A 24,280-nucleotide genomic window follows, 5' to 3' on the forward strand; every position below is an offset into this window, starting at 1 on the left:
TTCCCATCATTCTTAGGCTGCCTGCTTTGCCGCTTTGGGTTTCTCCTTCATGGTAATGAGTCTGAGCTTCATTATTATCGACTGGACAACAGGGGAAGGCCTCGCTGTTGGAGGACACTAAGTGCTGCTTCATTGTGTGTAGTCTTAGGGAAGGGGTACATACTGTAAAACGGTCAATGGTTAGAAAATACTGTCAAGTAAGCAGGAACACACTACAGGGCTGCTAAGAACAGCTTCCGGATTTCTAAATGTGTAAAACACCCAGTATAGTATGTGGGTAGAAAGGAATCACTCTTGGAAATCAATGTCACTTTCTGACTGTAATTTAACATGTATCTGTACAAAATCCATTCATTTCAATATTTTATTATTTAAGTTAACAGAGTGTAAAATTTTATTTGAATAATTACGAATGAACAGGGTTGTTGTTCTGTTTAGTTTTTTTGTTACCCTGTGTTAGTGCGATAACATCCAAGGATGCAGGGATGATAGTGAAATTGTCTTTCCCTGTTGTTTTCCCTTTACTCACACACACAAACAGCTGCAGCTGGTACTGTACAGAGAAAGACAGTATGATTGACAGTATGAAAGGAAACAAATTAAGATAAAGTATAAACAAGAGACAGTAAAAGAACATATTTTTTATGTAATATTAGTTATTTTCCATTAAATGCACAGAAGAAAACAGATTATTTCAACCTGCACCAGCAGCGATCTGAACTGTTCATTCTCATCATTATTATGTAATATTATATAGTGAGGTGTTTTAAAGCCTTAGAGCATGGCTGACATTTAATTATGTGTATGTATTGTTTGCTTCATATGCATAAATCAACAAATTTTATTCAAAAACCTGGGTGCCTTTTAGCATTTAACAAAAAGCACACAAAGATACGATGAAAGCAAGAGTTTATATTTATTTAGCTAACTACCAGAAACATGTTTTTAATTTCAAATGAAATATATTTAATTCTACTTTATACAATGAAACCAATACTCATGATACAGAGATAATTCACACAAATAATATTTCACTTGTTTGTTAAAATGTAAAGTGTTTGATAAAGAAATGCCTTTTTAATGCTTTTGTAGTGCATATAAGCCAACTGTGACCCTTAATATAAAGAGTTCAAGTTTACTTTAACACTTTGTAGAAGTTTATTTACCTTATTTTATTCCTTCTTCGAGGGTTTCAGAAATAATTTCTTTACTCTACCACATCACTACAATTTACAAGTTGGATGATGACTGGGTTTAAAAAAAATAAATCTAAACAAGTGCCACGCTTTTCATGGATAAAAAAGAACACCTACATGAACGTTTAAAGCCCAGTAATGAGCATGTTATGTCCAGTTTCCAGTCTTTTTGCTCAGCTAAGATAACAGCTAGGTAGCTCTACTTTTATATTTATCGTAAGACGTAAAACTGGTGATGATCTCGTTTAATTTTAAGCAGCATCAAAGAGAATGTTCATCTTCCCAAACTGTCCCAACTATTCGCTCACTTTTAATCACCCGTGGTTAAAATTTAAAGGATGTATTTGCCCAGATTCCAAATACATAAATAAAGGCCATGTAAATAGTTTGGTTGTACCCAGGGTTTAATAGGAATTTTATAAACAAATGTATAGACACGATGTATATATCTAAAAAAAATAAGCAAATAAAACCAAAACGTCATCCATTGCTAGATGCCACTAGGTAAAAATGAAGAAAATGTAGTTTCTAGTTGTAATTCAGTTTGGACCTCTGACCTCTGACCTCTGAGTTGTTGGGTTTTTTTGTTGTTGTTGTTGTTGTTGTTTTTTGGCTCTGCCTGCTGGAAATCTGTAAAATTAAAATGAGTTAATTTGATAGATCGATGTGATGATGATGCTTTTGTTATTCTGTCGCATTATCATTGCTTCACTAGTTGATAGTAATTTGCTTGGTCTTGTTGGCCATAAACATGAAGTTAATCTTTTTGCATGATGTCAAGTCTGTTCTGTATTTGGTGTAGTGAGCAGAGATTTGCCTTCCAGCACTGTCACATAGAGATGTTAAGTAATAACTGTGCATTTGGCATCTTATAGTGAAGCGTACTGAAGTCCCAATCTGTTTTGTGTTACGTGTTAAAAAGTCGTTCTTAAAAAAAAAACCCTCAGACTATTACGATTACTGTCATTACGCTCAGAGAGAGAAGACTTTTTTTTTAGTTTAATTCATGTGTGTTGAGGAATACCTCCCAAGTTTTGGCTTAAAGTGATCTCAACACCCATAACGGGTATGACTAACTACATAGGAGTATGCTTTCACAGACTACAGGGGCTTTAGATTATGTAATATATATGAATATAAACCATAAATTCACAGCTTTTAAACCAATGGAAAATTTTCTCATGGTCAAAAGTGAGAAAAGCTTATGACAAATACTTCTACCCAAAGATGGTTTTATATTGTATAACAACTCCCAGACTTTAGAAAAGTCAAGGACAAATTCTCAGTTTATTTATATATAACTCTATTTTCTGTTTTTTGTAGCAGTTTTGACTCCAGGTTAAGTTGGGGTTTTTTTTTCAGACTAATCATGAGCAGAAGAAATATCCAGTATCCTTTTCAGTATTGCTTTGTCACATTTACTTGCTGTGCTCCTTGTAGTGTTATTGGAGGTTTAGTCTCATCAAGTTCAGTAACCAAAGTTACTAAAGGGATCTTGGGGTTACTTTAAGGGATCTTTCCAAAATAACAACTGACTACCTACTGCTTTAAAATGCTATAGCTTTTAAACATGTGCCACCACATGATATCAAATGTTAATCCATCATGTATGTAAGAAAATCTATGTGATATGTTACTAGAGCTGTAGTTCAAGAAGTTAATTATAACGTCGCTACAAGTAGATAACAATGCCTCTGGACTTTGGTGACTTTATATAAATAATGTATATAAATGTATGCCTTTTATATTTGTGTTGCATATTTACAGTAGCTTGTAAAGTGTAAATAGCTGAACAATTTTAGTTTGCCAATAAAATAATTGTAGATGTTTTTAGATTGTCTTTCTTGGCCTCATTTACCCCTTGACTCAAACAAATTGTTATTTGGACAGTGTGTGTTTCTGTTTTTTTTTTTTTTCTTTTACTATGTACTGCTCTTAATTTGTAGGCAATTTTAGTATTTGATAGATATTAATACAATAATATGTGCAAGCCTTGAGTCATTCTTCATTTCTTTTTTATATTGCTAGGAAAATGCATTCTCTGTCAAGATGATCCCGCACTACTTAAGTAATGTTAAAATCTGGGCTTTTGGTGATTGGTGGCATCTATGAATGTTAGTGCCTCATCGTGTGTTTTGCTATCTTGGTCTGTTTGTATTGCACTGGCAATATGCTTCAGATCGCTGTCATGCTGAAAAATAAATGAGATCCTTTCCAGATGGTGGATCGAAATCTGTTGGACTTTTTTGAATGCATAATTCCATCCCCAACATTACTAGCTGGCATGCAGCTCCGACCATGACAGAATCTCCACTGTGTTTCCCGGATGACTGTGAACACTCACTGTTGGACCTCTCTCTTGAACTCATCTGCACATACTGACAACAATTTGAACCAACATTTTCAAATTTTCAATTTTCACTCTGTAAGACCTGTTGCCGCTGATTTTTAGTCCAGTTGTTCAGTAATTTGTCATGCATCAGCCTTTTCTCCTTGTTGTCTTTGTTTAAGAATGGATTCTTGACGGCCAACCTTCTACTGAGACCATTGCTGACCAGTCCCAAAAGGTTGATTCTGTTCATCTGGATGTAGTGTTTTTAAGTGGGAGAAACATTTTGTCACTCATCCAAGTGACGTGTCTGCAGAAGTAATTTGGATGAGTGATGAAACGTTTATCCTACTGGAAATGCTGCGTCCAGATGAACAGAATCAGCCTTTTTGGTTTTCCTTACCTGGATGATTGAGCATGCATCAAAATATTTCTGATGAGGTTTCAGTGAACACTAACACTAACTCTGAACTCTCTGCCCCCCTCTCACGGACAATAACCATATCCAACTTCTTAATAGCACTGAACTTACTTGTCATGTTCTCATGTTGTTGCTAAGGATTGTCTTATTGCACTGGAGTCACACTGGGTTAAATATTTACACTTGGGTTTTAAGGGGTATTTATTATTTTCTTCATTATTTTATTTATGGGTTGTATGGAAGCACCAAATGCAATTTCATTGTTCTCTGACAATGACAATAAATAAATAAATACAAAATACAAATACAAATAACTAGATCAACTACAGGGCCAGATGCATCTCTCAGGTCCTGGGTCAGGTCTTTGCTAGATTTTTTCCCCCTATTTCTTAAGGACATTACATTTAAATACTGTTCATTTGCTGTACATAGTTGGAAGCAAAACATAAATACATAAAAAAAACTTTTGCATTTGACTGTAGATCTTACCAATATTGGAATCCCGGAACCTCTGTTTTTTAAAGGTGTTCAGGCTGTTTTAAAGACAAGCTTATCATTTTAACTGCTCAGTTTTCCTATGAAACTGTTTGTCATCATGAGCCGCCGCTGCTGACCTCATTATGTCAACATACTGCTGGTTTTTACTGTAACACATTAGGAATTTTATTTACACCGGCACAGGTCTGTGTATTTATGAATGCTCAAGCTAACGTTACATTTAAGTACTATAGAATTGAACTCAACAGAATATCATCTATATTGACTCAGACTAAAGACATTACAGCAGTAGCAAGGGCCCTGCAGTTAAATGGTACATTAGAACCCAGCAATAAAATGTTTGATTTATTTTTTTTTACAAGAGAACAAAAGCCAAGACTGGTAAAATGGCTGTAATAAGCCTACTGTGAGCTGGTATAGTTCAAGATTATTTATTATTTTTAAATGCCCCATTCCTTTATTGTGCTGTGAAAATATTGTTAAAATAAAGAACGTGTCTCTCATGTCAAATAAATATAAGTAGCCATGTTTTTTCACTCTTAGAAGATTAGAATAATTCAAATTATAGCAGTGGAAGTGATTATTTTATCTTAAACTGTATTTGACTTTATATTGGAACTGTCTGTTTTAACATTGTGATTACCTGACAAGGTAATCAGCAACACAGAGGCACCACAAGGGACTGTCCTCTCCCTCTTCCTTTTCACCGTCTACACCACAGACCTAGGCCACTGCACAGAGACCTGCCATCTTCAGAAGTTTTCTGACGATTGCGGTGGTTGGATGCATCAGCAGGGATGATGAGACAGAGTACAGGGCTGTGGTCGACTCCTTTGTCACATGACGTGAGCAGAATAATCTGCAGCTCACCGTGGCAAAGACCAAGGAATTGATTGTGGACTTCAGGAAGACCAGGAAACACTTGGCCCCTGTTTAATCCAGGGGGTCAATGTTGACATTGTGGAGGACTATAAATACCTCGGAGTATACACAGACAATAAACTGGACTGGGCTAAAAACACCACAGCACTTTACAGGAAGGGCCAGAGTCATCTCTATTTTTTGAGGCGGATGAGGTCCTTCAACATCAGTCGGACAATGCTCAGGATTTTCTACGAGTCTGTGGTGGCCAGTGCAATCCTCTACGCTGTTGCATGCTGGGGGAGCAGATTGAGGGTTGCTGATGCCTACAGACTCAATAAACTGATCTGCAAGGCCAGCAATGTTGTGGGGATGGAGCTGGACTCTCTTAAGGTGGTGTCGGAGAGGCGAATGTTGAACAAGATAAAGACAATGTTGGATAATTCCTCCCACCCACTCCATGGCATGCTGGCTAGCCACAGGAGCACGTTCAGACTATGGCCATCTTTCTGTACAACTCCTCCACCTAACACATTGTATACACTGTGATAGCTACACCCTTTTTGCACATGCTCTTCTTTCTTATTCAGATATTTATTAGTAAGTGACTTATATGTATGTATATATATATATTGTATATATTGTACTGGAGCACTGTAACCCACACACCCACACCCCTGGGGATCAATAATGTTTTCTGATTATGATTCAGATTTTTAATGTAATTGGTTATTTCAGTGGTAATATAATTTGATTCTATATTTTGATATAATTTGATTCTTTATGTTTTGTTTTGGAAAACAGCTTGTGTCCAACCTCAGGCAGTGCACCATACACATAATCTGTAATTTCTATATAAAGTTTATTCGCTGCAATGCCTTTAAGTCTTTAACGAGTAGATAAACTCTATAACTGTGTACGTCCATTGGATGGCGCTGCACGTCAGCTATTCTAGCGGTCTCATTTGGTGCCAAGGTATTTCATAAACATGTGACGACAAGACTCATTAGCCATTTTAACAGCACTCCGTGCATCCTTGACCAGAGAGGTGCCCCTGCGTATCGCAGTTGGTCAGTGAGAAGAGGGCGGACTGCTGGCCTTCATTTCATTTGTCATGCTAGAGTCTGCATCCGCGGGAAATGCAGAGGAATGAGGCTGGCACAGCGCCCACTGCGGTCTGCACATCACACTCCTAAAATCACGCCTCGCTGGTTTGCACATTAATTGGTTTCGCTCACACGAGCTACAGCGGAGAGCTCACCTGATTTAACAGGGCTATCGCGACAAGTTGCTCGAGTGACGTCGCTGCGACTGGTTGACAACTTACAGTTGTCACACGATGATCAGGTTTTTCGCGCGAGCCTAAATACGCACAGAAAGAGACTGCAGCACTGTCGCCACCACCGAGGGACGCGCTGCTTACCAGGCCAGGACTAAGTGAGCCAGTCTACCGTGGAGCAGAGAGCACGGGCATTTCAGTCTGTGGATGGATGCAAGACATCGGGATTTGATAGATTCGACATGGACCACATACAAATCTGAGGTTTAGTGTAACAAACACAAACCCAACAACAACAAAACAAAACAGCAAATGTTCTGAATTCATTTGCCTCCCTTTTGAGCTTCTTGTAGACCAGAAGAGCGGGACCACAGACTTCTTGCAGGTGGATAAGCTGACTTTGTTTGCAAGTGAAAGAGGCTGTTTTTTTTTATAGAAGGCAGTACTGGAAGCAAAAGCTGTTCCATTGTTATTCCTGGCATCGGCCGACGCACTAAAACCATCAGCTCTCTGAGATTCTTATTGTTTTTTTCTTTTTTTTTTTGCGCAAGCGGTCGGTGCGCCCCTGCGTTTGGATCCAATGGGTTGTACGGTGAGCGCCGAGGATAAAGCTGCTGCGGAGAGGTCAAAGATGATTGACAAAAACCTCCGAGAGGACGGGGAGAAGGCAGCCAGAGAAGTGAAATTGCTTTTATTAGGTAGGTAGGTTACATCTGGAGTTGACTCCTCAGGAAACTGAAAGGAGTGTTTCTTACTCCAGAAATGATCGTGTCACGTTGCCTGTACATAATACTCCGAAAACTCATAAAACCATAAATATTACAAACTACCACAAAGGCGACCAAGTTAAACATCACTATATCTAAGGCAGGACACTATACACATAATCTTAGCTACAGCATAGAAAAGGGGCCATTTCAGTGCTCATCTGTCTACAGTCATGTTGTGTATTATTAATTAGCCTACACAAGTGCCCACACTATATACTTGGAGATAAGTCAGATATCCTCATGTCAACATGCTGCACAGCTTCTTAGAGGATTGAGCTGGCATTTTTCCCAGAAAGCTTAATTCAATATATTAAACCTGTGGGCATTCACAGGATTACACTTCAGCTCTACTCTTATACTCACATTAATCTCTCTCAAAGGGATACAGGGAAGAAAATGCCAATTTAATAGGTGGCAACAGCAAAGCAACAGTTTATATCGAACAAATTCTGCATCTTGAAGGCACCATCTCCTTTCCTCCTTCTGCATTTCCATCCTGTGTGCACACAAAGTCGCATACATATGCAAACAGGAAATACATCCTCCCACTCATTACCGCATTCTCACTTCCCTTCTTAACAGTTTCAGCTGTTTAAGTTTGACTCGATCGTGCTTCTGATTGGTCTGTCAGCTCCTTCGAAAGGGATTGCGTTTAATGTCAAGACAAGAGTTTGTGTGAATGCCAGTAGAAGTGGGCATTTTCTGAAAGCTGTTTTGCCTGGCATGATTGCAAGCTTACCAGCAATCTCCCTCCTTACTCCAGCTCTGTTTTCAGAAGATGTGGAAAGATTTGCAAATCATATGGGCGATGTAAAAACATGATAATCAAAAAGACTCCATGATAAGCAAAAATATACCTGCGGGCCACTCTCTCAGTTAATTCGGTTAATTGGCAATTAGTAATTTAACTTGGTTGTTAATATTGTTATTGCTAATATTTATTACCTCTATGGATAGTTTGGATGTTTAAATGGCCTGTATTTGTATAGCGCTTTACTTAGTCCCTAAGGACCCCAAAGTGCTTTACACTACATTCAGTCATCCACCCATTCACACACTGGTGATGGCAAACTACATTGTACATAGCTGCCCTGGGGCGCACTGACAGAGGTGAGGCTGCCAGACACTGGCACCACCGGGCCCTCTAACCACCATCAGTAGGCCCAAGGACACAACGTCCGAGCCGGGGCTCGGACCGGCAACCTTCCGATTACAAGACGAACTGCCAACTCTAGAGCCACGATCGCCTTCAACTCTGGTCATGCACACATATTTCAACTAAAATAAAACTGGTTTTTCCTTCTCACATAAATTCACCCCATCTCTTAGAGGAAAAATAAAATATAAATAAAAATTGTATCAAAGCTTAATGCAAATTACTGCTTTCTCTTTTTAACTTTTTTAGTTAAAACATCTTTGCCATCAAATAAGGTGTTTAACTACCTGACCTAAGTGAACCTCGTAAAGGCAAACTATAACATTTTTTACTTCTTTCGTTGCACCTATGTGACAGATGCTCATAGGAAAAATACTGAAAGGCTGTGAGATCTCTTTCTGTTTCTGCTGCACAGATTTTGGTAAAAACTTGCGTTTTGTCCATTAAGTGACCATTTTTCAGAAAGATTTTTTACTCCCCATGTTTGGTGGACACTTATCTTTGACCTAATGGAATGGGAATGTGTTGTAATCTCAGTGCATCTTTGTGAGCTGGATGGATATGCTTACGTGCTGTACAGCTTTGCCTTTATGGATATTTAAGCTGATGTTGGGCAATTTACTTTAGCAATCACCATGAAACATTGTATTGTTTTTCTTGGCCTTCATGCATTATACTGCAGGTTGTGGTGTGTTTCCAGGCAAACACAACTCTACAGCACTCTTTGTATGTGATTTTTTTCTTGGTTAGCATCTCTTGCGCTAAATCCAAAGTATTTTCAAACAGCGGATGATGATGTCCTTCAAGGGATGAGCTTCTCACATTCTACCGTGTCAGACGTTTGATTTTTGTTTGATATTTGTCTGTTATCTGTTGAATATCTGACTTTTAATGTAGTGTTACTCCTCCAGACTATACTCAGGAAACTTCAAATGCGCAGTGCAGGGAATAGCTGTGATCGGCACATGAAGGCTCGTCTTCAGGCTGACTTTTAGGAGTACATAGTACTCAGTACTTATTTTGATTTGTGTTGTGCTGGTGGATCATGTATTTTTGTTACTGGTTTAATCACATTCATTTAGTAGTGGGAAGCCAAAATTGTGATCAAGATTAATATTTGATAAAATGTGCAGGCCTGCTTTGTTTGCAGGGATGATTAAAAAAAAAACAACAACAACAACCCAATAGTTCGGAAGTTGGGGGAGCGGTCACTTGGATAGACAGATGTCTGGATGCAGGCAGCTGGTGTCTTCAAGGCCTTACCTCGGGTAATAGGACTCACTGAACTGGACCTCTCTGCCACTTGCGTAGATGTTTGTGCTTCAGTTTTGGTGATTGAAATACTAGTGTTATATTAGTCTGTTGCTAAGCACTAATTAGCAGGTATAGGTAGCTGGTGCCCCCCTATGGTTTATGGATGCAGCTTGCTAACCAAGGTTCCTGACATTAGCTGATAAATTAGTAATGCAACCTGTCCTCCAAATATGGTAACTTCTGTGAAAAGACAGCAGTGTTTTCTGTGTCAAGAGCAGCTCAGCTCTCATTAAATACAAACATCTGCTCTTAATCTAGACACGTTCTACTTTTTAAACACTTCTTTTGCTTAAACTTATCATATCTTGATGATTTTTTATTTAGTCTGTTGTAATTTGATGACTGGCTTCACCTTGTCTGACATCTCAAGCAAGCCATTTGCAGACTTCTGTTTGCTCACAGCACCGGTCAGTGATATTTATATATATCTTTGAATCTTTGTGTCTAATACCAACGTGAGGTTGTAAGAGGACAGTTGACTGGCAGAGTAAAATTGACAGCAACTAGTTCAGAGTCATTTAAAAGTACAAGTACAGTGCTTGGAGCTTACAGCATTTTGAATTTCATTTGCCTTCTTTGGTTTCAGTCCCGTGCTGTGGTTTTCCTAATAAGAAAAGTCAAACTGTCTGCTGTAAAAAGGGCATATATTTATTATACACAGTTTATCAAACATTATGTAACATAGTTTGTTTTTCATGATTCAAAATAATTTGTGGAAACAGATGCAAACAAGCAGCCTGAAGTTCTAAATAGTTAAGTTTACTTCCTAAAAACTGCTTAGCAACCAATTAATTTGTCACAGCATCTGAATAAGTATAATAATAATATCAATTAACCAACAATAGTAAAATAGCAGTAATAATAGTAAATGTAGTGATAATAGTAGTCATTCTTGTAATCTTAGCATCATTGTAATGCAGTATATAAAAATATTATGAATAAAATGTATATGTACCAGTCCCATCTAACTACTGGCTAATCACCTGTGCACCGCCTGGATTGATTATAAGAAAGCCTTTGACTCAATGCCCCATACGTGGATCCTGGAATGCCTGGAACTGTACAAGATCAGCAGGACGCTAACAGCACGTCACCATCAAGTGCATGTTTTACTAAGGAGATCCTCTGTCCCCACTGCTCTTCCGCATAGGCCAAACTCCCTCAGTAAAATCAAAAGACTGTGGTATGGAGCAATAGACACACAGAGTATTGTATTATAGAAAGTGATTAGAGGAGGTATGAAAGATTTTCTATTCCTGTGCTTGTGGCAGTCTATTAGAGACGGAAGGACTGCTTCTGCCTGCCTATTAAGTGGTGCAGAGGGTGTTCAGGATTATCCATGATGGATAACAGTTTGTTCAGCGACCTCCTCTCTACCATAGCTTCATAAAGAAAATAAAAAAAGAAACATCACAAAGCAGGCCGTCCTAGTCAGTTTATTCAGTCTTATGGTGTCACCAGCTCCATCGCTGCTTACCAGCAAGCCAGAGCAATACACTCCGTTTGCAACCGTAGTGCTAGAAAGTCTCCATCATTTTGCTGCAGACATTAAAGGGTATCAAATTCCTTAGGAAATAGAGCCTGCCCATCCTATTCTCATATACGGCCTGTGTGTTTTTCTTCCACTCCAGTTTGTTGCCAGTGTGGATGCTCAGGTATTTTTACTCTTCCAACACATTAAAAGTATTTCTGTAAGTGCTGTGACACTGACTTGTACTGAAGGCCTCAGGTGTACAAGCGAACAGGAATAGAGACAGAAAAGTCCCCTGTGGAGCTCCTGTACTGCACATCACCAAATCGTACAGACCAGTGCCCAGCCTCATATACTGAGGCATATCTGTCAGCTGGGCAGTAATCCATGAGATGGTGGACGTGTTTTTGGACATTTGCCCGTTCTCTTAGTACCAGTGGCTGGATTGTGCTTTCTCACAATATGAAGTATCTTCTTCTTCAAGTATCTTCTTGGTCCAATTTGTCCATAGACTTGTTTTCCTGGCTCAAGCATAACAGATAGAAGAATCAGATTGATGTGTAAGTAAACAACACATTTGGCCTTTCAACAGCATAAATATTTTACAAGGTGTCCAGAGGAATTATGTCACAAAGATTTTGATAAAAGCACAGGGGGCTGTGTTTGGGACTATTTCTTTGTTAGCTGAGTGGCTTCCCGCTGTCAAGGGGCTTGAGGGAATTTCTCCAAATGGCACAAATGTGGCTGCAACTATGTTTTGTGAGATACCTTAACTCAAAATTTCACGTGCTACTTATTGCACAGTTGTATGCAAATGTCTGATTAGATATATTTTTTTACACCTAAAATTTGATAGAAAAAATTTGGATTGAACTTGAGAAGATCGTTCTAGTTTTCAAGATTAAGGCAACGAAATGAAACACACACTTTGTTGGCTTCAGAGATCTTAGCATGTGAATTTTGTAACGTTAGGCAAGACAGCATCAACATCCGTGATATTTAGAAGGGTGAGGCAGACAATTAGAAAAGAAGAAGAACTGACCAACGAAGGAAGTGAAACTGAGTGGAGTGCAGAGATTAGTAATTAGTAAAAATTTAAAAATTACCGTATTTCCCGGACTACAAAGCGCACCTGAATATTAGCCGCACAAGCTAAAATCAGGGGAAAATCCTGTTTTGTACATACATTAGCCGCACCTGACTAAAAGCCGCAGGTGTTTCAATGTTGACTTATCATATGTAAGAGAATATGCGCAAAGGGAATTGTCAGGAAAGAGATGGCTGTTTGGAGACACACCCCTTTTATTAATATTTTGAAAAACACGTTATGGGTACATATTTGCATAACTTTTTAGGTATATGTACAAGTAGCGGTAATTACAAGTACGAAACATGTACTGTGCTTCATAAATGAGTAACAAATGTAGTACATAACAATAACCTACAGCACACCAGAAAAATAGATTCAGACTACCTTTTAGGCTCAGGTGCAGTGACACGGCTTTAACAAGAAGAAAAGTCAGTCATTCACCACCATCTTCCTGCGCACTAAAACCACCAAAGTCCTCTTCTCCAGTGTCGGATACGAACAGGCTCAGGATGGCTACGTCATCACTCTCAGCTTCTTTCCTTCGTTGTCACTTTCAAAACCAAACAAATCCTCGTTGTCAGTGTCAGAGTCGAACACCCTCTGAAGGGCCGTGGCGGTGTCCTCCTCTCCATCATGCAGCAGTCCAGCCCTTCGAAATCCGTTGGTGATCATGGATGTTTTCACACTTTTCCACGCTGTCAGATTCCACCGGTGGAGTTGAGCATAACTTGCTTTTCGCAAGTTTATCGCCGCTCGTCATCCACGACTCCCGCTGAACGCGTAGCGCTACTTTGAAGTTTGTTTTTCGCGCTACTTGTACGGCACTATGTTGCCTGGCGGATGGACATGTGACCAACATACCACTCTTGAACCCCGATACTGTGTGTCTGATCACATGCCCTTCCGCCAGGCAACGTAGTGCCGTACAACAGCGGAACAAACAAAACAAATCGTCTTACGATATGACAAAAATCATGGACAATCCATAGAAAAGCCGCACCTGACTAAAAGCCGCAGGGTTCAAAGCTTGTGCAAAAAGTAGCGGCTTATAGCCCGACAATTACGGTAATTAACTAAATCACTAAATACAAACTATGACACTTTTCAGTTTAAAAAAGGGTATCTTTCCAGTTTAATTTAAAAAAAAACCCCACTGTTAAACCCTTTTAATCGATGTCACTTTTGTGGATGCTGAGTGAATTTTTTTTTTCATGATGAGATCAAGTATTTTGAACAGCATTCCTTGTTTGTTACCTCATGATTTGACAAGGAATCCTCAGTTGACCATATAATCACTGTTTTGTAATTCTACACAGCCGCACTGTATCGTCTTTTATCGTCTGTCTTGATATCAGTTCCTCAGGATGTCAGCAACATCACTAAGTTAAAATAATAAAAATATTCTTGAGTGGCAATTTACTGAAAGCACTGAGAACACGCAGGAGCTTACTGCTTTTTGATTTCTTGACTGAGCGCATATTGCAGTAAACCTAATGGTTGTATTTGTCCAATTTGTGTTTAGAAAAAAAATCATCTTCTTTTGGCAAAGAGAAGATGAGTCACTTGATAGAAATCACTGAAGCATGAAGGAGTGAGTACCAAACTGTCAGGGGAACGGGGCAGCTGTTCTTTGCAAACTGAGTATCTTAATTCCAAAAATACTGTTCATGAAATAAAATTCCCAACCAACTAAACAATTATGTACACTCACCTGACACTTTTCTAGATACACCTTGCTAGTACCAGGTTGGACTCAGTTTAGCTTTAGTGCTTTGTGGCATAAATTTAACAGTGTTGGAAACGTTCCTCAGAGATTTTGATCCATAGTGACATGATAGCATCACTCACTGCTGCAGATTTGTTGGCAGCCCATTTTAGTACAGTACTCACTCTCATGTTCAAGAAACCAGTTTGAGACAATTTAAGCTTTTGTGACATGGTATGTTGTCCTGGTGGAAGTAGTTATCAGAAGATAGGTGCACTGTACTGACATTGTCAGCAAAAATTCTCATGTAGGCTGTCCTGACATTTGACACCACCGCGACTTTTTCTATTTTGCTTTGCTTTTCTATTGTTGGGTTTTAGTGACCTGCGCAAACTGTAACCTCAGTTTCCTGAGAGAGTGGCACCTGGTGCAGTGTGTACTGCTGTTGCTCATCTGCTTCAAGATGTGACATATTGTGCAGTCAGAGATGCTGTTCTGCATGCAATGGTTGTAGCGAGTGTGAAAATCCTAGTAGATCAGCAGTTTCTGTTCTCAGATCAGCTTGTCTGGCACAAACAGCCATGTTGCATTCATTCATGTTTCAAAACACAACTAACAAATGTCCTTTTACTTGATGGCCTGAGAATGAGCCGTAAAGTAAGAAGCTTAAAAGACTATAAAGTCCATAGAAAACTCTTCTCATATCAGTTTTCATGGGTTTTAAGGGTGAGAAAACACTTATTTCACCATGTTGCACCATGCCCTCTCTGTATTGAGTAAGTAGATGGAATGTCTTTATATGAGCAGGAACTGGGAATAAAAACCAGTGTTACATAAATGTATAAGACGGCTTCTCGTGAAGCAAGGTCATCACTTCGTCACATGTATACACTTTCGAATTGTCATTTCAGTACTGATAAACACTGAAACATTTCTCTTATATCTCTTATCAGAAATGTTATGGAGAGTTGGCCTCATGTTTTTTTTTAACTATTTAAAGCTATTTAAAAGAATGTGTAATACTTGAGAATAATAAACAATTTATTTCCATGACTTTTCAAAGTAATTTTGAGAGTAACTGATTGGCTCTGTAGATTGAGAGTGAAAATCCAAGGTTAAATGAAGGCAGACAAGCACCCATTGCTGCTGGTAAAATATAGTAACACATCTGAAATGCTATTAAAAGGATTAGGGAGCAAGTTAAACTGAAACTGTAAACGGACAAGAGAAGATTTTGAAAAATGAGAAGGAAACATCATCACCGTCAGAAACTACACCGTTATAAGTCATTAGTGATTTATGAGTGCTGACTTTAATATGCAAGATACTCCCTACTCTAATAGGCAGATTCTGTTTCCCTATTTTCACCCAAAAATGTGAGACTATTTTTAACTGTCTTTGTTCCCTTGAACCTCGTTGAAATCAGAACCCACTGCAGCTTATCTCTAATTCCCTCCCTCAGGAGACAGTAATAATAGTTCTTCACAGACATTACTCAATTCTCATGATGGAGAGAATAGCTCTGGGTGAGGCTGCCCATCCGGAGATGACAACTTTACAATTACACACATGTTCAAAGAATATACTTAGTACTGTTAGTCATGTCTCTGACGAACACCACTAAGTCCTCATTAAATCCCCGCGAGTTTACTGTATGTGCTGATCTAGCAAGAAATGAATCCTTCCTACAGTCACGCTTAGGATGCAGTTTTTACTTTGATGTAGATTTTGCACCAGGCAGTGACTATTGGTGAGTTTTTCTGCTTAAAGAAAACCAAAAAATCCACATTTTTAAAAATTTAATATACTGCAGTTGGTTTTTAGTTTTATTTTTTAAATGCTATTTATTTTTGTATGTATTTAGTAGTGAGCTGACAGTTTTTTGTGCTCAGAAGTAAAAATGTATTTTGAACAAACAAATAGTTTTTCTTAATGAGGCTTTTTCACTCCGAGTCACCATGAGCAGTCGAACAGCAGATCTTCCAGATTTCATGTATGTGCGTGCTTGATTTTGGGCCTATGAATGAGATAATGTCTGAGACAGTTCATCCATGTGTCTGCTTTGCTTGATAAAGTGAGAAGTGTGTTGTGGCTGTTTCCTGAGGCAGGATGGTGGTTTATGACACCCTGTGAGAGTGTTAAATTCGGTATCTGTGGGAGTGAGCATACCACTCATATTCAGACCAGTGTGTTTATGACAGTTGTCGCCTGCCCAAATCTGACATCCGTCTCCTAAAGACTTTCATTCTTATATGTATTTTGCAAGTCAGAGATTTGTGGGCTTTATAGTATAAGTTAATAATAAAAAAAAGTTATTTAATTGAAGCATTAGTGTGGAATAAAGCTATTCCCGGTGGCATGTTTGTTTGTTTTTAAGCAGTTATTGCCTCCTTATTTAGGGCCCCTTCTGCCTGCTCCAGCATTTACTAAGTAAAAGGTCAGTGAGCCTCCTGCCTATCACACGAATATCTTTCTCTCCTTGTTTACTTAAAAGCTGACTAAGTTTACTTAAATCCATCTTAGTGACTATAAGGTAGCTGAACTTGAATCCAAGCAAATAAATGCACAGCTTTCACATATGATAACCTTATAAATGTATAAAGCTGGGATCAAGGAGTTACAACATAGACTACACATACGAGCAACAACAAAAACCCACAGCAGGGGACAAGCAGAGATACAGCTGGAAGGCCAGAGAATAAAGGTAGGTTTTGCGCCTACACTTAAAAGCAGGGATGAAGAGAGAACTTTTTATTTCAAGTGGTAACTATTTCCACAAATGAGGTGCAGCAACTGCAAAGGCTCTGTCATTTTATTTTCTGTGGACTTGGGATATGTAAGAAAGCTTTGCCAGCAGATCAGACCTAAAGGTGGGAATGTAAGCAAATTAGGTTGATGATCAAATTTGGAGCCTGCCCATTAAAAGCCTTAAAAACAGTTGATAAAATCGTAACTGAATTCTAAAATGGATAAGGAACAAAATGCAGAGAGGCCAAGACTGGAGCAGTGTGTTCATATTATGATGATATCTAAGCCTTTCAAGATGTTTGGCTTTATTCAGTAGCTAACTGCTAACTTGCCTACCATGGTGGTGGGAATAGGATTTGGTGCTGGATTCACCAAACAGAACACCCACAGGAAAAAGGATTTTAATAGCCGTGCAGTGTTTAGAGCACAGGGCTGTTGCTCAGCCTGAGAAAATGCTTGAAATGTTAAATAGCTGTTTAAATCTTTATATGGTGGTGCTCATCCACACTGCACGGTACATAAAATTAAAAACCACCACAATTGTTTTGATGATTCTTTGAAATAGCAGACATGCTTATTAAGTGAGAGAGGTGGATAAACGGAAGGGTGATTATTTACTAGACCACTATAGTGCAATTTTGTGGCAGAGTAATAAAGCAAATTTTCCTGTCCAACATTATTTGTCAATTATCCCACAGAACAAGTACTGTACAACCCTAGAAATGATGTTTTCTCTGAAATGCATTTAGAGTTCCCCAACATTTTAGCGAGCTGAGTTGCAGTCTGCTTGCTATGTGAATTCTACAATAAATTCCTCCATAATACCACAGTTCCTGGTATTGTTGATGTTGTTCCAAAAGTGGCAACTCCACTTCATTTTATTATAGAGGTAATTCCCTGCATTATAATGAAAGCTGTTAGTAATCTGTTTTAACCACGGGTGTACGTTTATAGCTTAGTGTGGAAAACGGATATTGTTTGGAAAAGCAGAATTTAGAGCAAAGCTGTCGTTTTCAGTTAAAGAAAATCCCTCTTTTGTGGCTCATTTTAAAACGAGCTCACAATTTGTGTAGTATCTGCAGAGGTCAATACATTTTAAATTCTCCACGGTTTCCGCTAATAATGCTGGATTTAAGGAGGAGAATGAATTAAGGTAGAACCCTTGACCCTTTGTGTTTTTTACCAAATGTTGTGGTTGATACCCAGCAAACACTGTAAAGTTGTAATGAATGAACGTTTTAGAGAAGAGCTACATTAATTTAACCTACTTTTTTTTTTTTATCACAGCACACAAATACAAAATTTGAAGCTTTATCAGTCTTCATCTTCTATTTGGTGCAGATGACACAGCAGGTCCTTGCCCATAATTCATTTTTCAATCACGTTTTCTATTTTCAGCCCCATCCATAATTTAGGTAACTTCTTTTATCGCTTTCACTCCTCATCTTTTCATATTACACTCATCCCCTCTCATACAGTGGTGTAAGAGTGCAAACATGCCTCAGCAAGCAGCAAAGTCTTGCGGTATGACCAGAAATCATCACCATCTGTCTATATCAGTGTAAGATGATATAGACAGATGATATATTCTGTCTATATCATCTTACACTCGACTCCAGAGACAGTTTATTTAGGTGCTGCATGCAACGTGGAAGGACCTTGACCTTTTGCAAGAACACTTAAAAAGCTTAAGTTAGAGACAGCGAAGGAGATAAAGGATGGGAGATAGAAATAATGTAGACAGTTGAGGTCCAGAATACTTGGAAAAACAAGGGTTTGCAATCATGACATGAAGAAACTGCTGTCACATGGGGAAAAAGGGGAAACCTGAATTCAAATATTAAAAGTTCTCTTTTATAATTCAGACTGAGAAGATCCAAACCTTAAATATCAAAAATCGATTTTACATAGAAAATCTTAGACATTGTACAAATTGTGCACCACAACATCTTTATTTTATTTTATTTTGGCCACTGATCTGTAGTCTACACTTAAAGAAAATATTGAATCTTACACAGCTGCTTATCACAGAGACCCAAAATGTAAGACGTCTTCAGATTGTTGTGAGTGGATCCCGTGATTGTTTTGCATCTTTCCTTAATAACCACTGAAAGGTTAAACAGCTGCTTTCAACTAAGTAATGTCATTTCAGTAGGTCTGACGTAACTGAAGGTAATTATATTAAACTTTACTATAAAAATCATATTTTGGGTAATATAGTTGTATACTAACTTTATTGATATGACTCTAAGTATCCCTTATATGGAAGCTGCAGTGCTTGGGAAACAGGGCCTCTGCAGATCTTTTAAATTGGTTTTCCCCCTGGAGATGATTTTCTGCTCCACCTCTAAATAGGCGAGAAAGTAATCACTGTTGGAAAAGGTGTAAGAGCACTTTAAAGCGCACTGGGCCACATGAAATATAACTGTGATCAGATTTAACTTATGAAATGCAGTCATCAGCAAAGGAAAGTAACAGATCAGTCGAACATTCCTGAATGTGCAAGATTCGATCATGAAGTCAGATTCCTTTATTTTGCAGATGTAGTAGACACAGATGAAACACACTGATTATAAACTGTTAGATAGATGCAGTGTACATGAGCCAACTTTGTTACCAAGTCCTCAGTTCCAAGCGTCCCCATTAGAAGATAAGCCAACATTGACAGTGATGACAGTGACAGTGCAACAATATAAAAGGCATATGAGTGGAGTGTGAGAGACAAGTCTGTGTTTCAGAGCTACAGCTGAAACACACTGTGTCCGTAACTCGCAAATGTCCAACCTACATAGACAGTGACAGACACGACAGGCAGCTAGAACATATGTGGAATAAAACGGTTAATAAATAATACCTGTGCTGTTCACGTGTGGCAGTGACTCACATTGGGTAGCACTGTAACAATATCTTGCATAAAAAGTAGCAAAAAAAAGTGTAAAAATGTAAGATCCATATAGAGATTTTCAACAAAAGGCTGCCATTGCACATATGATTAGCAACCATATGTATAAGTGACAATATGAGTTTCAGTATCTTGCCCAAGGTCACCAGGAGAGCTGGGGGTCAGACCACTGACGTTCTGAGCAGTGGATAACACACTCTAACTACACAGCCTCAACACTTGAGACAAAAATTATGGCAAGATATGGAACATGAGTAAAAAAAGGAGGCTTTAAAGAATTTAATTAAAATTCTAATTAAAATTTTGAATATTGAACAACAGCAAAATATGCCTGCATGCATTCATATTAAAGAATATAGTCAGAGCGTGTAAGCTCTTCACAGATAACCATTTTATTAGCTGCTGTAGGGCTTAGGACTCTACCAATTGGAGGGCATCAACTCTGTAGCTTTCGTGTGCAAAATGTCTGCTCAGCAGCGGTCTAAATTTAATACCTTCAGTAATATTTACAATCAGTGGGCCTGATGTAGAGTCCATCAAGTTAGAGCTCTATATCAAAGTTCACCCATCGATCTGTCTGCCAGCTGATTCCTGGAATAGCCATCAGAAACCATCCCCATATTCATTAATATAAATGTTGATGCCAGAGCACTGACACGGAGAGACTTAAAGAATCCGGAATAGAAATCCACAGGAGACTGAATGCCAGAGATTGTTGTTGTTTGACACATGTTCTACTTGTACCCCAGTCAGCTGTCTGGGTAACTGCCAGACAGGGAAGCATATTTAGCCACTCGTATTGCTACCCCCCTGACACAAGTCATGCAGTTAAATTACCCCAAATTATTGCCTCGGGATGTTACTTAACGACCATCAAGTGGAAGTCTTTTTTTTGTAATGAGCAGCTTTATAGGTTAAACTTTTCACAAACTCTTAAGTTAGAAAGGTAAATTTAAAGGTTAACATTTGGAACAAACCTCCATGGATCACAGAGAACCCACTTGGAGGGCTGATACAATTTATGTGTAGTAATGAAAATGTTCATTAATAATACAGTTAGGGTGTAGATCATACAGAAGCTGAAAAGGGAACGTCTCAGTAGAGTTTATGATGATGCACTGGTCTTCAGGAAGGTAATATACAGCTTGTTCCTACTCCGAGGTAATAATAGCATTTTAGGAGTAGCACTGAGGTATGATCTGTAGAAATACAGGCACAGTAACCACAATGAAGCATTATAGCCTAGTGCTTTTCCAAGGTAAAGACAAATAAACTGTCTACAACAGCTGAGACCCTGATATCTATATTGTATTATATTATAGGTTTTTTGCTCACTACCGACTTTGTGGCTTTAAATATATTATCTCTCCCTGCTGGTAATGCAGTTTCTGCATGCAGTAATTTAATGTGTATGTCACATTTTGGAGAGGCAAAGCATGAATTGGACACGGTGGACCAGCGGGTCTATTACACGTTTTGCTCTGATGCTGGGTTAAGACACCAGATACACTCACAAACAATCGAATTTAAAAAAAACCCCATTACTTTGTACAGTTCATCTGTGATCGCATTACTTCATGCCATTAACATTCCTCAGTCAAGTCTTACAAATTGTTGCATACACTGGGCAAGAATGTATAACAGTGTGAAATTAACGAGATGATTTGAAATGCACTATTAATTAAGGTCGCCTCATAGCTGTTTCTGTTTAGCTGATGATGGCGAGTGATGGCGAGTGACATAAATGTTTATGCTTGTTTGTAAAGTGAAATTTCTGTCCACAGAATGCTACTACGAATAATAAACAGAAAGTTTACATTATGCTGGACAATAGTAACTCCAGCATTGTCGCTCACTGATTAAGATGTCCACAGCTGGTCTGAAACAAGATACTTTGTCTTACACTTAATAATATTACTGTGTAAGATGTACTCTGACATCAACTAGATGATGTGGGGAGAGAGAAGAAGGCAGAGACCTAATTTTTCTTGGCTCAAGTCTAAATTAATGGGCCATTAATTTGGCAGTTATTCATTACTATGCAGTGAAGGAGGCAGACTGCAAAAGATCCGAATGCTATTAACAAGCTATTTAAATGAACTATACTCGAAACTTGAACTACAACCACTCTGTGAAAGACAGAGGTAGCTATAGATGTTATTTTAACAGCAAACGGGTCTGTTAAGATGTCTGATGTTTTGTTGAGTTGTCGTTAATTCTTGATGTTTTGATTGAAGTAAAGTGGGATCAATCATTGGTATACATCCACACATGCATCACACCTCCATTCTCAACAGGCCAGTTCACTGTTCATCAATGATTATCAATACTGAGGTCCTGAAAACATGTGCCATTATACCACACTTTATTTTTCTCTTTTGTTTGTTTTTTACATATGTCGACATAATTGTTGTATGTATGTTGTATGCATAGGCAGTTGAACTGATAGGCATTTTAAAAGTTCACTTAAATGAGAAAAGTCCCTGCTGTTGCCTTGTTTGTGCTATGAATCTGTGACCCAGTCAGCCTTCGCTTAAACAAATATTTTTCTACTGTTGGAAAAAGATCTTTTCTACTTTCAGAACATGAAAACGCGTGAATTTGTTGTTAAGGATTTTGTTTTGGGGAGGAGACTGTAGTGTCGTAACCATGGCAACTAATCGAATGCCAGCACAAGCAAGGCAACCCATCATTCCACGGGCAGCTCTGCCAGGGCCGACATTTAGATGTGTTTTCCAGGCGGAGGCTGTACTCTGTCTCATTTCTCTCAGGCATTGGGTCAACAGTAACGAAACAGCTGCTGCAACATAAGCATCTTACAGGCACATCGCAATGTGAAAAAATATTCTGATTTAAGTCGGAAATGAGCTGTCAGGTGTGTACAGTCTGTTTTTATACATAATGATAATAATATGCAGCATGACTGGACATGAAGTGGTAAAGCTGTGTGGCTCACACATTCTCACCATTTCTATTGCACTCCAGCTACCTTTCATCATCTTTTAATCTAGATATCATAGCATCTTTATATGCAACAGAGGGTTTTTGTGTGTGTGGGGTGGGTGGGGGGGTTGCATTGTCAGAGTTTGCTTGCCTTTTAAAAGGTTTCATGAGAGTGTCAGGGCACTAAAACTGTACTGTGTGTCCTTACGTATCCCAGCAATCTGGTGTAACAAGAGAATACTGCATGATTTTATGGTCCCTCAAATAGTAGAACAGTTTACCTCCAGATGCCTCATTTGATTGCTGATGTGTGTGTCTAACTAAAGAGTATAAGCTAACATAATGGTCTGCAGAAAAATAGGGAGATGGTAGAGTAAGCAGACTGCCTAATACCAGTTGTGGTGGTTTGTTATATGAGCAATCACTTTCCGGGTGCAGCAGATTGATTTGAGAGCAAAGGAAACAGCCTTCTCTTTGCTACAAACTTTGTGTTTTATACGTATTGTTCTTGGTCAGATATATGGTTGAGTGTCAGTTTAAACTGCTTTGGAGAAAACCTTTCTCTCTGCCAAGGATTTACATAATGACCAGATCAGTGTAAGGAAGCTACCCAAGTCTAAAGCCCTCCAACTGTTTCCATATCAAACTGTCTTAGTAGCTCATTCTTATTCACTCCAGCCTGCAGAGTTATATATGAGGTATTAAAGGGCTGATGTTTGTGGCTCATCATCAGAAATGACCAAGAATAGAGAAATGTAAATGTAAATGAATTTAGCCTTGAGATATGACTGTTAACAATAAATGACAATGTGTAGATGGTTTTTTTTTGGAGGGGGGGTTTTGTTGTCTCAAAACTTACTGTTAAATTATCACTCATACCACTCTTTGTGCTAAAGCCTAAAGAACAATACTTAATGATACACAGAAGTACTTTGCAAGTACTCTGATGAAATGTCATATTAGAAAGGTTTCCCAAGCGAAGGTAAGAAATAGGACGGGACCCCGGAGTCTAGATTCTGGTACTAGAGCAGAGTTAGCAGATGGCTGATTGAGGCCTTGAAAGAGATTCTCTGGACAGGGGAGGAGATGGGATGAGGAGGAGTAGTGTGGCATGAATGCTGGTCTGAAAGGCAGAACAGTGTGTTGAAAAACAGGGATCAAGAATTGAGAAATGCTGACTGGCTCTCATGAAGATGATCGGAGTAGTGATAATAAAATTAAATTAAATGAACTGAAAACCGTTGTAATGTGGAAGTGAAATAAATGAATAGATGCAGAAACAAGGCAATGGATCAGATCGAAATCATTCATTCCATTTTTGGAAAATTTTACACTGTATTTTGTAGAGCCTGCCCAAAAAGATTTTTTAAGACTAATACTTATATTTGGTGACTCAAAATGATCAACAGATATTTCTTTCTTCCACACACACAAAACATAAAGACAGTTATGTATGTGTTGTTATCAGTGTTGGGTAAGTTACTTTAAATTAGTAACTTAGTTACATTACTAGTTACTCCTATCAAAAGTAACTCAGTTACTTCAAGTTACTCGTTACTTTCAGAGTAACTAGTTACTAGGGAAAGTAACTTTGGTT

The 24,280-nt window shown here is 38.5% G+C and overlaps 2 protein-coding genes across 4 annotated transcripts in view; both read left to right on the plus strand.

Moving 5' to 3' along the window:
• The window catches only part of slc38a3b (solute carrier family 38 member 3b), a 30,511-nt gene extending 27,081 nt beyond the window's left edge, over window positions 1-3,430 (plus strand). For both annotated transcript variants that reach the window (XM_005927472.3, XM_005927473.3), the window contains one exon: window positions 17-3,430. In XM_005927472.3, coding sequence (XP_005927534.1) covers window positions 17-121 — 105 coding nt within the window. In that variant the 3' untranslated portion in view covers window positions 122-3,430. The remainder of the gene's footprint in view (window positions 1-16) is intronic.
• Window positions 3,431-6,292: 2,862 nt separating this feature from the next.
• LOC102290812 (guanine nucleotide-binding protein G(i) subunit alpha-2) overlaps window positions 6,293-24,280 on the plus strand; it is a 46,477-nt gene continuing 28,489 nt past the window's right edge. Inside the window, exons 1-2 of one of the 2 annotated variants that reach the window (XM_005927470.3) lie at window positions 6,293-6,969; window positions 7,136-7,282. In XM_005927470.3, coding sequence (XP_005927532.1) covers window positions 7,165-7,282 — 118 coding nt within the window. In that variant the 5' untranslated portion in view covers window positions 6,293-6,969; window positions 7,136-7,164. Of the gene's footprint in view, window positions 7,283-24,280 lie in introns of both variants that reach the window. The other variant, XM_005927469.3, reaches the window with a different exon arrangement.

The sequence above is a fragment of the Haplochromis burtoni genome, unplaced genomic scaffold (genome assembly GCF_018398535.1).
Source record: "Haplochromis burtoni strain Fernald_Lab_line unplaced genomic scaffold, NCSU_Asbu1 Contig_100, whole genome shotgun sequence".
Taxonomy (NCBI): domain Eukaryota; kingdom Metazoa; phylum Chordata; class Actinopteri; order Cichliformes; family Cichlidae; genus Haplochromis; species Haplochromis burtoni.